This window comes from Pelodiscus sinensis, chromosome 4 (assembly GCF_052426305.1).
Source record: "Pelodiscus sinensis isolate ZL-2025 chromosome 4, ASM5242630v1, whole genome shotgun sequence".
NCBI classification, from domain to species: domain Eukaryota; kingdom Metazoa; phylum Chordata; order Testudines; family Trionychidae; genus Pelodiscus; species Pelodiscus sinensis.
In genome coordinates this window covers 24,367,518-24,380,017 of record NC_143055.1, presented here as the reverse complement: position 1 = coordinate 24,380,017, position 12,500 = coordinate 24,367,518, and the positions used below count along the sequence as shown (strand labels likewise).

General features: G+C 45.5%; 1 protein-coding gene across 2 annotated transcripts in view; it reads left to right on the top strand.

Annotated features, from left to right (window-relative positions):
• Positions 1–5,210: 5,210 nt before the first annotated feature.
• WFS1 (wolframin ER transmembrane glycoprotein) overlaps positions 5,211–12,500 on the top strand; it is a 49,870-nt gene continuing 42,580 nt past the window's right edge. The window contains exons 1-2 of one of the 2 annotated variants that reach the window (XM_075930761.2): positions 5,211–5,934; positions 11,987–12,207. In XM_075930761.2, coding sequence (XP_075786876.2) covers positions 12,006–12,207 — 202 coding nt within the window. In that variant the 5' untranslated portion in view covers positions 5,211–5,934; positions 11,987–12,005. The remainder of the gene's footprint in view (positions 5,935–11,986; positions 12,208–12,500) is intronic. The other variant, XM_006128212.5, reaches the window with a different exon arrangement.

The following is a 12,500-nucleotide window of genomic DNA, read 5'->3' as shown; positions in this document are numbered from 1 at the left end:
CCTGGTGTCCCTGGTCTGCTGGAGACGGTCCCCAGCAGACCAGAGGCACCGGGAGCAAAGCAGCAGCGGGTGCCGCGCCTCTGAGGCTTTGCTCTAGCAAATTACAGAGAAAAATGTAGAGATCTGAAACACACTCCAGAAAAATACTAATATTAGAGCAGGGATATATAACATATACACAGAGAGAAAAAAATATTGTTTTATATTCATTATATTAAAATAAATAAAGTATTAAAATTTAATCAAATTAAATCATGGGAAATGATTTCTATAGTGAGTGTGGAACAGTTTCATTTCTGAAAATGACATTTATAACCATACATTTTGAAACATATACATATTAATATTTCAAAATGTATAACTATGTATGTCACTTTTAGTGTATATCACATTGTCTTCTCACTATATGACATTTATTTAACTATTATTGCATCTGTTCGTGTTTTTTAAAAATCAATTTATATAAGAACATGGGATTGGCCACATTGGGTAAGATCAACGGTCCATCTAGCCCAGTAGTCGGTCTTCTTACAGAGGCCAGTAGAAGCTGCTTCAGAAGAAATGAACACTGAGAGTAATTAAAGAGTAATCCATCCTCTATGGTCCAGTCCCAACTTCTGGCAGTTGAAGATTTAGGAACACCCAACTATGCAATTGCATCCCTGGCCATCTTGGCAAATAGCCATTGATGGACCTATCCCTCAATAAACTTACCTAATTTTTTTATTCCCATTTACTTTTGGCCTTCTCAACATCCCATGGCAATGAGTTCCACAGTTTGATAGGCTTTGTGTGAAAGTTTTATGTTGTTTTTTAAACATGGTGCCAATTAATTACCTGCTTCTAGAGGTATGTGAAGGGATATAAAGCAACTCACTATTCACTCTCTCCATGCAATTTCTGATTTTAATTCTTTCATCCTTAATCATCTCTTTTATAAACTGAAAGCACGCTGCCTTCTTCATCTCTCTCCTCACTGGGAAGCTGTTCCATCTCCCTAATGATTTTCATTATTTCTCTGTACCTTTTCCAATTCTAATGGATCTTTCCTGAGATGGGGTGACCAGAACTACATGCACTATTCAAGATATGGGGGTACTATGCAATTATATAGTGACATAAGGATATTATCTGTCTTATTATCCATCTCTTTCCTAACAGTTCTTAATATTGCTAGCTTGCTTGACTACCACTGGACAAATGTTTTCAGAGAACTATCCACGATGACTCCAAGATCTTTTTCTAGCATGGTAACTGCTAATGTAGACACCATCACATTGGTGTACTTGGGATTATTTTTTCCAATATTCATAACTTTCCATTTATCAACATTTAATTTCATTTGCCATTTTGTTATCAGTTTGGGAAATCCCTTTATAACTTCACTATTAGTAATTACATATCATCTGCAAATTTTGTCACCTCACTGTTCACCCATTTATCCAGATAATTTATAAATAAATTGACCAGCACAGGTTCCAGGACAGATCCTTAAGGAACCCTGCTGTTTATTGCACTCCAAGGTGGAAAACTGATAATTTATTCCTGCCCTTTTTCTATCTTTTAACTAATTAATAATCCATGAAAAGACATTGCTCTTTTCCCACGACTGCTTACTTTGTTTAAGGACCTTTGGTGTAGGACTTTGTCAAAGGCTTTCTGACAGTCCAAGTATACTGTATCAACTGAATCACTCAGGTGTACATGTTTGCTGACCCCCTCAAAAATTGAGAATGATAAGGCATGACTGCCGTTTATAAAAGCGATTTTAACTCTTCTCCAACATCTCTGTCTAATAGTTCTGTTCTTTACCATAGTTTTCAACCCATTTGTTTCCACGGTGTATGGTATAATATTTCCACTATATATATTACTGTGTTTATTTAATGGTTGTAGGCCTTATTTCCCTTCCACTTAGTCCTGCTGGCCTAAGTCAACAATGAAATGTTCTGTACGAGTTTTGGTTCCATGACTGGTATTTTTGGCCATTTAGACAATGAGATAACTTCACCAGTTTGCTTTGGATTGCACCCACTTGCTGCATTACCACACCTCTATTTTTAGCCTAAATTAAAACTAGCTTCTGCTCTGTGCAGATTGAATACTTTGCAACCCCATCGTTTGATTCCATTAAGCCTTATTCCTGTACATAAGTGGAATTTGACTCACTTCATAACTTTGCACACTTTCTCCCACTCACTTTTTTTCAGCTTAGAAATGCCAGCATAGAACCTTAGCACTTCATAGAAGGATGCCTTCTTCAACTGGAGAAGAAAAGATACACTAAAGAATTAGCAATGTGGAGAAGAGATGACACCCTTTCTTGGTTTCCAGCACCTACGAACAGGCAGACAATTTAATGCTGAACAGAAGGTACAGAGATATCACATTCACAGTGTCTACAGGGGCAGGTTCTCTGCAAGCAAGCAAGCTAGCACAGTGGAAAGAAGTAAAATATGAAAAAAGAAAAAAAAGCAACTCAAAGAACTTGTATGATCTTTGGTACTCACAACCAGGTCCTATGGTTTCCTTTTCAAAATATTTACAGTGAAGTCCTTACCCCACTACAGCCAATGAGAGTTTTACTATGAATTTAATGGGGCTAGGATGTCACCATTTTTGAGTAGGGATGTAAATTTTCAACGAATTGGCTAATCAAATAGTCAATACAAATTGCATCAACTATTCGATTAATCAATAAGGGCACTTCCAGGAAGGGGTCAGGGACAGCGAGGCTGGCCGAGGGGGAGGGGGGATGACTGGCCGGTGCTGAGCAGGGCTGGCCAGGAGGGGGTTGGGAGGAGCAGAGCTGGCTGGGGGAGATCAGGGGAAGGAACCAGCCAGCAGGAAGCAGGGCTGGCCAGGAGGGGGTCGGGAGGAGCAGGGCTGGCGGGGGGGAGGGGGAGTGAACTGGCCGGCGGGGAGCAGGGCTGACTGTGGCGCACGCAGATCCCGGGGTGCTGCCCGTCCCGCGCATGGTCCCAGTGGGGCTCATGGGCAAGTCCGGCCCTGGGAATTCCATCCCGCCCTGCCCCCTTACTCTCTACTGTATAGTTGCGTACTGCCTGGCTACGTCTAGACTACAAGCCTCTTTTGAAAGAGAGCGTCTAAACTACAAGCCAGATTTTATGAAAAAGCAAGCCGCTTTTTCAAAAGAGCATCTAGACACTTTCTTTCGAAAAAGCACGATTTGCATTCCACAGCGCCTTTTTTTGAAAGAGTACTCAGGTAATGTTCCCTCTAATCTTGGCAGAGCAGTGGCCATGTAGCTACAGCACTGTAGTTCTGTATGCAAACACAAATGGTAGGGTACGCTTGTTGCTGCAGTAAATCCTCCCCCTTAAGAAGCATTGGCCAGGTTGACAGAAGAATTCTTCCTGAGATTTAACAATGTCTACACTAGACTTAGGCTGATATAACTACATCTCTGAGGTCCCTGAGCACTGGTGCTAGGTCAATCTAAGTGGTATTTGCAGACCTGGCCTCACACACAAAACCTAAACTCCCGTTTCCTAAATTAGCGAAGATATTTGTCCTCCATAGCAGGAAGAAGGAGACTGGTATCTGTAAACATTTGTGTGGCACTCAGATACTACACTACAATCTCAGATTTACAAATTTACCAGCCAATCACACATCTCATTTAGACATACACAATCAGGCAGCACTAGAGACAAAAACAAACAAAAAGCAAATATAGTACTTGGTGTCATGATTATGAGGGTTAGCCAGCAGCCTGGGGATTAAGAGGTTAACTACACCTAGCCAGGTGGAGTGGCCAATAGGAATGTAGGTGGGACTTTCAAACTGGGACAAAGGAATTTGGGTTTTTGCCTTTCTTTTTTTCTCTCTCTGGGTGAGTCCTCTGCAGCTACAGGGAGGGACAAGCATGTCTCTCTCTCTCCAAGAAACAGTTCTTCACTTTCTGTTAGTAGGGTAAAGTTTAGGTAGGTTTTGTTAGGCTTTATTGTTTTAAGGGTTGGGTATGGGATCTGATATCTGGCACTGCTTAAGAAATGTTTGGCTTTTCTTTTTAAGTAAGTTCTAGCCCATGGTGTAATTCCTCCATGAGTATATTTTGTTACCTTTCCATCTGATCCTTATGCTTGCAACAGGAATATTGTTGTAATAAAAGTTTTCTCTTTTATTTTTATTAACCTGGCATTGGTTACTTGTGTGTCCTGATTTTTATGATAGGGGTGAGATTTCCCAAATGATCTTTCCCCTAATCTCATTATTAATATTTGGATGGTGGCAGCGGAAGTTTTATTCCCAAAATCTAGGTTTTTAAGATTTTGGGGGAAGTTTTATACCAAAGCCTGGTAGATAAGGCTTTGGGGTACACTTGCTGGCCCCCACTTCTGCATTTATCATGCCAGAGTGGGGAAGGAGCCATGACACTTGGTTAAACATAATTACTAACAAAATATAACTATTTCTGTTTTAAGAGGGTTCAAAGCAGCATTTTTCTTGTGCTGTAGCAGAGTTTCAAAGATGTATTGTCAGTGCTCAGTTCTAAACTTCTGAAAGATCAACCATAACATTTCAAGCATCTACTCTGCATTTCAGAGTTATGAATAACCTCTGTTGGTGTTCATAACTTTGATGTCTTCTTAGAGTATGCAAAACATGCCTTGTGGCATGTGACCAGGATTCATCACCGAGTTTGGCCAGCCAGTTAGAACACTAGCTTAACCGCCTGGGCTAGGCACTAACAGGAAGTGCGAAAATAACACTGATCCATTCCTCCCAGTCTGAGCTTCGACTGTGCACCGATGGAGACCAGACCATGTTAGTACCGAGATAAAACGATTACGGGGGAAGCTGTTAGGGATGGAAACCCTGTTTAATTTGTTAACCAGTTAAATGTGATGTTAAACTGGTTAAAGAAGGGGTGGTCTGTAGCGGTCACCCTTCTCGCACACAGGGGCTGCTCTGGACGGTCGGAGCAACCCCCTGCCTGCAACATGCCCAGGCCCGCCACTGAGGGGAGCTGCTCTAGTCGGGATGCATCGCCCCTGTCCGCTGCAGGCCCCACGGAGCTAAAGCAGCCCCCTGCCCACAGTAGGCAGGGAGCTGCTCCAGACCGGAATCGATAAGCATCACTTTCACATCCCCAGAAGCTATGACCTTCTCCCTCGCACCAGTCATCTACCGCCCCCCCCCCTTCCCCCGTTTCTGAACAAGTCTAGGAAAAACATGTCCCATGTATTGCATTGCTCTGTCCCCGCCAAGCCTTGTGGCTCAGGCACTGGCCTGGGACACTGGAGAGTTGGCGTCAGTTCCCATCCCGCAGCCTTCCTGTCGGACTTTAGTTCCTTCTGGAAGAGGTTGCTGGGGTGCGCTCGTGAACATCTGCGCGGGCGGGAAGCAGCTGTCTGCAAGCTGGGCGCTCGGCGTTGTCTGCCCGCCCTCCGGGGCGCGCTCCAGCGCCACTCCCTAGCTGCAGCGCCGTCACTCCTCGGATCCGGGGTGGGAGCCAAGGGGCAGGGTCCAAGCGTGGCCTTGCACTGCCCCGGGCCCGGTGTAGTTATACACCGGCCCTGCCCCCAGCAAGGCCCAGCACAAGTGCAGTAACCTCCGGCCGCCTCCCTCGCTGCAGGAGAACGCGCGGCGCCCTGCCCACGCTGCACCGCCTCGGCGAGCTCCCCTCCAGCCGCACCCCGCCAGGGCAAGCGCTGCCACCGCCGCCCCCCGCAGCAGGGCCTGGCCAGCCCGCAGCTCCCGGGGAGCGGGGGAGGGAGCGCGGTGAGTGGCAGGCGGGCTGCCCCTTCGCGCGGCGCCGGCGGGCTGCAGCGGCGGGGGCCGGGGGGCGGGGTCGGCAGCTTCCCGGGCTAGAGCTGCGGGCTGCCGGCGCCGCGCTCTGAGTCTGCGCGCAGCCGCGGGAGGAGCCGGAGCCCAACTTCGTCGGGGACTCTGCCCTGCCGGGCGCGGGTGAGTGTTTGGAGCGGGAGCCCGAGCCTCCGGCAAACAGGGCTCGCAGGGCACGGCCACCCCTCTGGTGCGCGCTGTCCGCCCGGCCCCGGGCGCTGGGTCGCTCTCTCCCTGCAGCCATTGTGGGGCTACCTGCCCCTTCCCCCCCGCGGGACCGGGACCGGGACCCACCGCTGCGCCCACCTCCCTTCCTCAGCAGTGATCCCCTCTCGGGATGGGGACCCATCGCTTGCGCCCGCCCCTCTTTCCCAGCTGTGCCCTGCTCTCGGGAGCGGGCCCCTACTGCCTGAGCTCACCTTCGTGTCTTGCTCTCAGAAGCTGGACCCACCACCTCTCCCCTCCCCAGCTGTTTCCCACTCTGAAGCGGGATTCTACTGCCTGCTCCCCACTCTCCTCCCCAGCTGTGCACCTTGCCTCCAGGAGTGGCAGCCAACTGTCTGTTGCAGCCAGCTGTATACCCCTCCAGTCCTCAGCTGGGAACAGCCCCTCTGGGGTTGGATTCCCCCTAATTCTGATTCTCCCTTGGGTGTGGGACCTTCCTTTTGGTTCCCTTTTTTCCCTCACTTTTCTGTGCAATGCCCAGTGGAAGCAAGAACCAGCACAGAGACCCTGGAGCCAACCCTGGGTAGTGCAAGTAAATTGCATTGTCATGTCCAGCTTCTTTTCAAAGAGCAGAGAGATGCACGATCTCCCCAGTTTCATCCATTCCCGGGACTGGTGCCCACTACAGAGACCTGCCTCTTAACTCTGCATCGCAACCCCTCCCCCGCAGCACTACTACCAGGAGAAGGCTGTGGGGACCCAGATGGGCAGCCCCAATATGCTCTCAGTTCAGTCCCTAGTGTTCCTTGCTCCCTGACCTGCTAATCCCCATCAGTATCTGTTGTTCCAGAAGAATACTGCTTTCTTCTCAGTGCTTCCAGGTTGTGAGTGATTGGCTGCATCAGGAAGCACTGAAACTTTGGGTCCCGTACTACTGATTTTCAGTGGGATGCCCCCAAGAAAGTATTCTGGCTAGGGCAAACAAAGCATCTGCTCTTCCTCACCCTTTTGAAATAGATGTGCTGGCTCATCAGAGTGTATGCCAAACACCTTTTTGGTATCTTTTGTTAGTCTCTAAGGTGCCTCAGGACTACTCATTATTTTTAAAGTTACAGACTTTTTAAAAAACAGCTAATAATTCTGCAGAGAATAACAAAAATGTAGATTGTATCACGTGTTTTCGTTCGCACAACCCACTTCTTCAGCTGAATGGAGTTAAGGGGTCCGAGGTCCAAATTAATAGCAGAGTAAGAGGGGGGATGGGGAGGGTAAGAGAGGGGGGGAAAAATAGAGAAAAAATATTGTGTCTATGCTAAATGAGGCTAATAGAGTGGGCTCTAAGTATTCTAAGTACCCGGAGCGCGGCTTATGTCATTAGGATGTGGAATGTAGCCACTCATCCAGGTCAGGTCTTTGTTTAAACTGCTATTTAAAATGTCAGATTTGTAAACGAAACAAAGTTCTGCAGCTTCCCCTTCAAGCTGGCTTTTGAAATGGCTTTGAAATAATATAAACACTTTTAGATCCATTAGTGAGTATCTGGGCAAGTTGAAATGTTCCCCAACAGGTTTCTGTGTGTTACCATTTTGAACATCTGATTTGTGTCCATTAATCCTTTGTCATAGAGACTGTCCAGTTTGGCCAATATACATGGCAGAGGGGCATTACTGCACTTCTCACTAATGGATCTAAAAGTGTCTATATTATTTCAAAGCAATTTCAAAAGCTAGCTTGAAGGGGAAGCTGCAGAACTTTGTTATCTTTGCACATCTTTCAGACTGACAAACTGAGACTTTTTTGGTAGGGAGTCCTGAGCAATCCTGCCTCAAACTCTGTTCCTTGCATTTTTGTTCAGATTCTTAACACTCCTTCCTGTCCTTTGCAGGGTCACTGACTCATGTGTGTTCAGAAAGTGTTCTGAGCGTACAAAAGGCTTTATACCTGCTGGATTTTTACTTGCCTTAGAAACTCTGTCCTCACTGCCTATCCCTTTTTCCAGGATTTCACAAGCAAATCACTGCATGGGAACTGTCTCTGGTGTTGTCTGTTGCTGAGGACTTTTAACATGAAAAGACAGTGAGAACTCATGGGAGACTGGGTCACTGAATAACTACAAGAAATGTTTTGCTTTTTAAAAGGGCTGTTCATGTTGTAAATCACATGTTATAAACAAATTTGCCTTTGTTATTAGTAACCTTTTGAGTCACGAAAGAGATTTGTTTTTAAAATCCAGTTCATTTTTGTCTAAGCTCTTCATTTACTTTATCTATTTCTTTCAGCTTGGAAAATAAGTCAGTTTCAGTTGTGTTTATGCAGTTTCACATTATTGGTGCTACAATGGCTAGATTTTAAACACTTCACATGAATGTTTACTTGTTTTAAAAAGTTTTCTTTAGTACTTTTTAATTTAAAAACACTTCTAAGGGTCTTGTATTTTATTTAAAGAATCTTACAAAGTTTTAATTTTTGGTCTAATTAAAGGTGACAATATCTCAATATCTCTTACTTTTTATAGCAAGTTACATTTCATCCTCCTTTTGAAAATGTTGGCAAGATGTTTTCCTCGCCCAAGGAAGTACTGAATTGTGAGGAAGCCCCCATATCTGTTAAGGCAGTGGTTCCCAACTGCCGGTCTGTGGCCTGCTGCTGGACCACCAACTGCTGGCTACCGGGCCGCGGCAGCTGTCGGGGCTTAAGCTGGCTGTTCCCAGTGTCTCGGCTCAGGCCGCGACAGGAGGAGGCAGAGTAGGCGGTGCCTTCCTCCTTCCGCATTTGGGGAGATGCACTTAGAGAGGGAGGGGGTATGAAGAAGGAAGGAGGCGCACACACACCACCAGCAGCTGCTCCCTCTGCCCACATGGCCACTTTTGCCAGCGGTGACAGGAGGAGGCGGAACAGAAGGTGCCTCCTCAGGGCTCCGTGCACCCTCTGTGCCCATTTCCCTCCCTCCCCCCGCACGCTTCTGCTTTTGCTGGTGGCAGCGGTGAGGTGGTAGCAGGAGACAGAATGGGGTTCTGCCCTCTCTCTTACCCATGGGGGCACAAGATGTGCTTGGGGCGGAAGGAGGTGTGAAGGAGGAAGGCTAGTCTGCTTGCCCGCATGGTAGTAACAGCCATGGTCCCTAGCGGGGGTGTGGTGGGGTCATAGGGCAAGAGGATGTTGGCATGGGCTGTAGGGGTTAGAGGTTAAAGGGTCAAAGGGCATGCGGTGTAGGAGTGGAGGGTCAAAGGATGTTCGGCACTGCAGAGCAAGGGGCTGAGTTGGGGCTAGGTAGTCTAGTATCATTTTATTTGCATATTTACATTATAAATATGTCCGCGAAGCATTTGAGAATGGGTTTGTCGGTCTCCAGCATAAAAAAGTTTGGGATCCACTGAATTAAGGAGTAAGAAATTAACTAAATGCACCATATTGTCAGGGATCTTATCTTCTGCCTTGTTTTCTCCACCTTTGTTCCCTATTTGAAGTAGCAGGACCAAGTATTACTCCCAGTTGAGAGAGAACTTTTATATCATAATGATTAACAATAATTCTGCTGCTTTATTGTGAAAGGACATTTTAATTGCTGTGTTTTCTTGCATCTGGGAAGGCAAAAACAAGGACTCTGGTGGCACTTAAGACTAACAAATTTGTTAGGGCATGTACTTTTGTGAGATACAAGAACTGCTTTAAAAAAATCTCAGCGGGGTAGCCATGTGAGTCTGTAACTTCAAAAACAACGAGTGGTCCTTAGGGTGTGTTTACACAGCACTCTAAACTTGAAATAAGATATTCAATTTGCATAGCGCAAATTGTGTATCTTATTTTGACTCTATTTCAAAATAGCTTATTTTGAAATTTGGCACGTCTACATAGGGCCAAATTTTGAAATAACACGCTGTTTCGAGCCATCCCTTATTCCTCATACAATGAGGTTTACCGGGATGGCGAAATAAGACGCCTGTTATTTCAAAAAATATTTGTACGTTTCTGAGGCTGAAGCGGACTCAGTAAGAACCCGTGTGAGCAGGGGACTGCTTGAGCCCCTGATGGCCCTGTACTCCCTGCAGCATTACCCTGCCGCAGCAAGGTAGAGGGGAAGGAACAGGAGCCAGTGCTGCAGGGAGCTGGCTTAAAAGCCGGTTCCCCCCCAGCACTGTCTCCAGGGTGCTGCCTGCTTGACCCATTCTGCCTCTATCAGAGGCAGCAGGGGGAGGATAGGGGAGGCTGCTGTGAAGCAGCCCCTGTCCGCAGGAGTCCCAGCAGAGAGCTGGGCCCAACCACTGACGGGATGCTGCCGCCAAGCAGCCCCTGTTAACGGCAGCCAGGGCTGGCTGTGGACAGGGGTTGCTCCGGCAGCAGCCTCTGTTCGCGGCAACCAGCCTTGTCCACAGCGAACAGAGGCTGTTCTGGCACCAGCTGCTATTCGTGATGTATGTGGTTTGTCGCGGGCAGGTGCTGATGGACTTGGCACAAGCTGGAACCATAGTTCCCTCTAAGCTGTGTGGCAGCACAGCTTCGCAGGTGATTAATCAGCCCTGCCAAGTCAGAAGATCCATACACGGTGACTCCTACTACATTTAAAATGCAGACACACAACGCAGATGGCTACCAGAGCCGGCATGAGCCAGGATTGCTCCTGAAACTACCCCCCACTGTGGCTCTGCAGCACAGTCCTATCGACTTATCATATAGTCGATACAAATTGTATCGACTATACAATTAGCCTGATAACCACATTTTAATATCCTTAATTTATTATTAATATGATGGTTTATTTACCATTCATGATGGGAAATTAATTGATCTTTCTGACTATAATTAGTTACTACTTTTGGTTTATGGGTTCATAACTTATTTTTATTACACATTGACATGCCTGGCTTAGGAAAATCCAGAGTTAGAAGGGAGTTTAGTAGTCTGATATGTTCAAGTAGCTTCTATGAAGTTTGTTGTGCTCAGGCTGCAAATTCAGATAAGTGAGTTTGAGATATACAGGCTAAGTCTACACTTAAAATATTAAAGTGCTGTGCTTTAAAATGAAAGTATGGCCACAGCACCTGCACTGGAAGAAAGCTCTTCTAGCGCTTTATGTAAACCACCCAAATAAGGAGCATAACTACCCAGGTGCTTTACAGCACTGTAGTTTGCTGTGCTTGTGAGAGGAGGGGAGGGGAGGGGAGGGGAGGGGGCAGGTTTCACAACCTTGAGCCAGAAAGTGGAAGTGCAGTAAAGCGGCAATGTAGACATGGCCCTAGATTTACTACACCTCATGCTATGGTGGCACATTATTCTGCTTCCAGTCCTATAAAAGCTAAAGTTCAGCTTTTTTTTTTTTTTTCCTGTAAAGGTTATAAATTTAAGAAGTCTTTTACAAAATAAGTGACTTTTTGATCTTCTAGGGGGAGATTTTCAATGAGAGTTTTGTTCCTAACTGCCCTTTATGCCTTTCAAAATTCACCCCCTTTAGATTTTGACAAATGTTTCTTTCTGTGAAATAGTGTTTGCTTTGGAGTGGGCAGGCAAAAGAAGTTCTCTCATTTTGAATGAAATTCACCCTTCTGTACATAAATCCAAGTTCTTTGGCTAACAGATTAGGCTGGTGGAGTTGGACTTTTTCTTTCCACCCATCTCATAGCATGCCTAAGGGTCTGCAGCACATCCCTTTCATGATTTGAATACGAGGGAGCAGATGGGCAGCCACTGTTTTTGTGTAAGTCTTTATACACTGATACAAATAAAAAAGTGGATCTGGTTCTGTCCTCTGAGCTTCATTTCAACCAACTGTGCTATCTGCATTAAACTATTCAGGGGCAGCATAAAAGCACTAGCTATTCCTAAATAATTTCATATGCACAAGATGCCTTAGCAAATTAGCCAGTGCTTTTGTGTTGATTCTGACTTTTTGTATGTATTGTCAGAACAAAAATGATAAAATGTATTTGAGCTTTAAAGAAGTCTTCACTTTAGTTTTGCATAAGATCGTGCCACCTAATTATTAATGTGTTCTCTTTCTCAATTATAAATATAGCTCTTTTCTTGTAGCTGAAATGGATTCAGAACCTGATCCTTCAAGTCCTTCTCAGCCACAGCCACAGCAAGGAAGATCTCAGCTAAATGCAGCTGCTACTGCAGGCCATAGTGAGAGTAATCAGAAACCTGGTTCACCTTCAGGAGATCCATTGTCCTCTACAACTTTTTCCCCTTCAGCTACCAGCCATTCAAGCAGCAGGGAGAGAGCTGAAAGAAGTGGTGAGTCTGGAGAGATAATTATGCAAGACTTACATATTCTAAAATCAGTATATTAAAGGCACTGTCAAGATACATTCCTATATTGAAATGACTATTATCAATTTGAAAAATATATTTCTATTTGGATTTTTTTACATACTATATACATATTATATAAGATGGAAGATTAGAGAAATGTGTTCCTGTTTGTTTTGTGTATAATTGTCTCTGTCCCCCTTTTTGTAGTTTAGCCATCTGTTTCTCTGTTTGTGTGCACATAGCAACAGAAAATGGTGATTATTTTTTAACCAAAA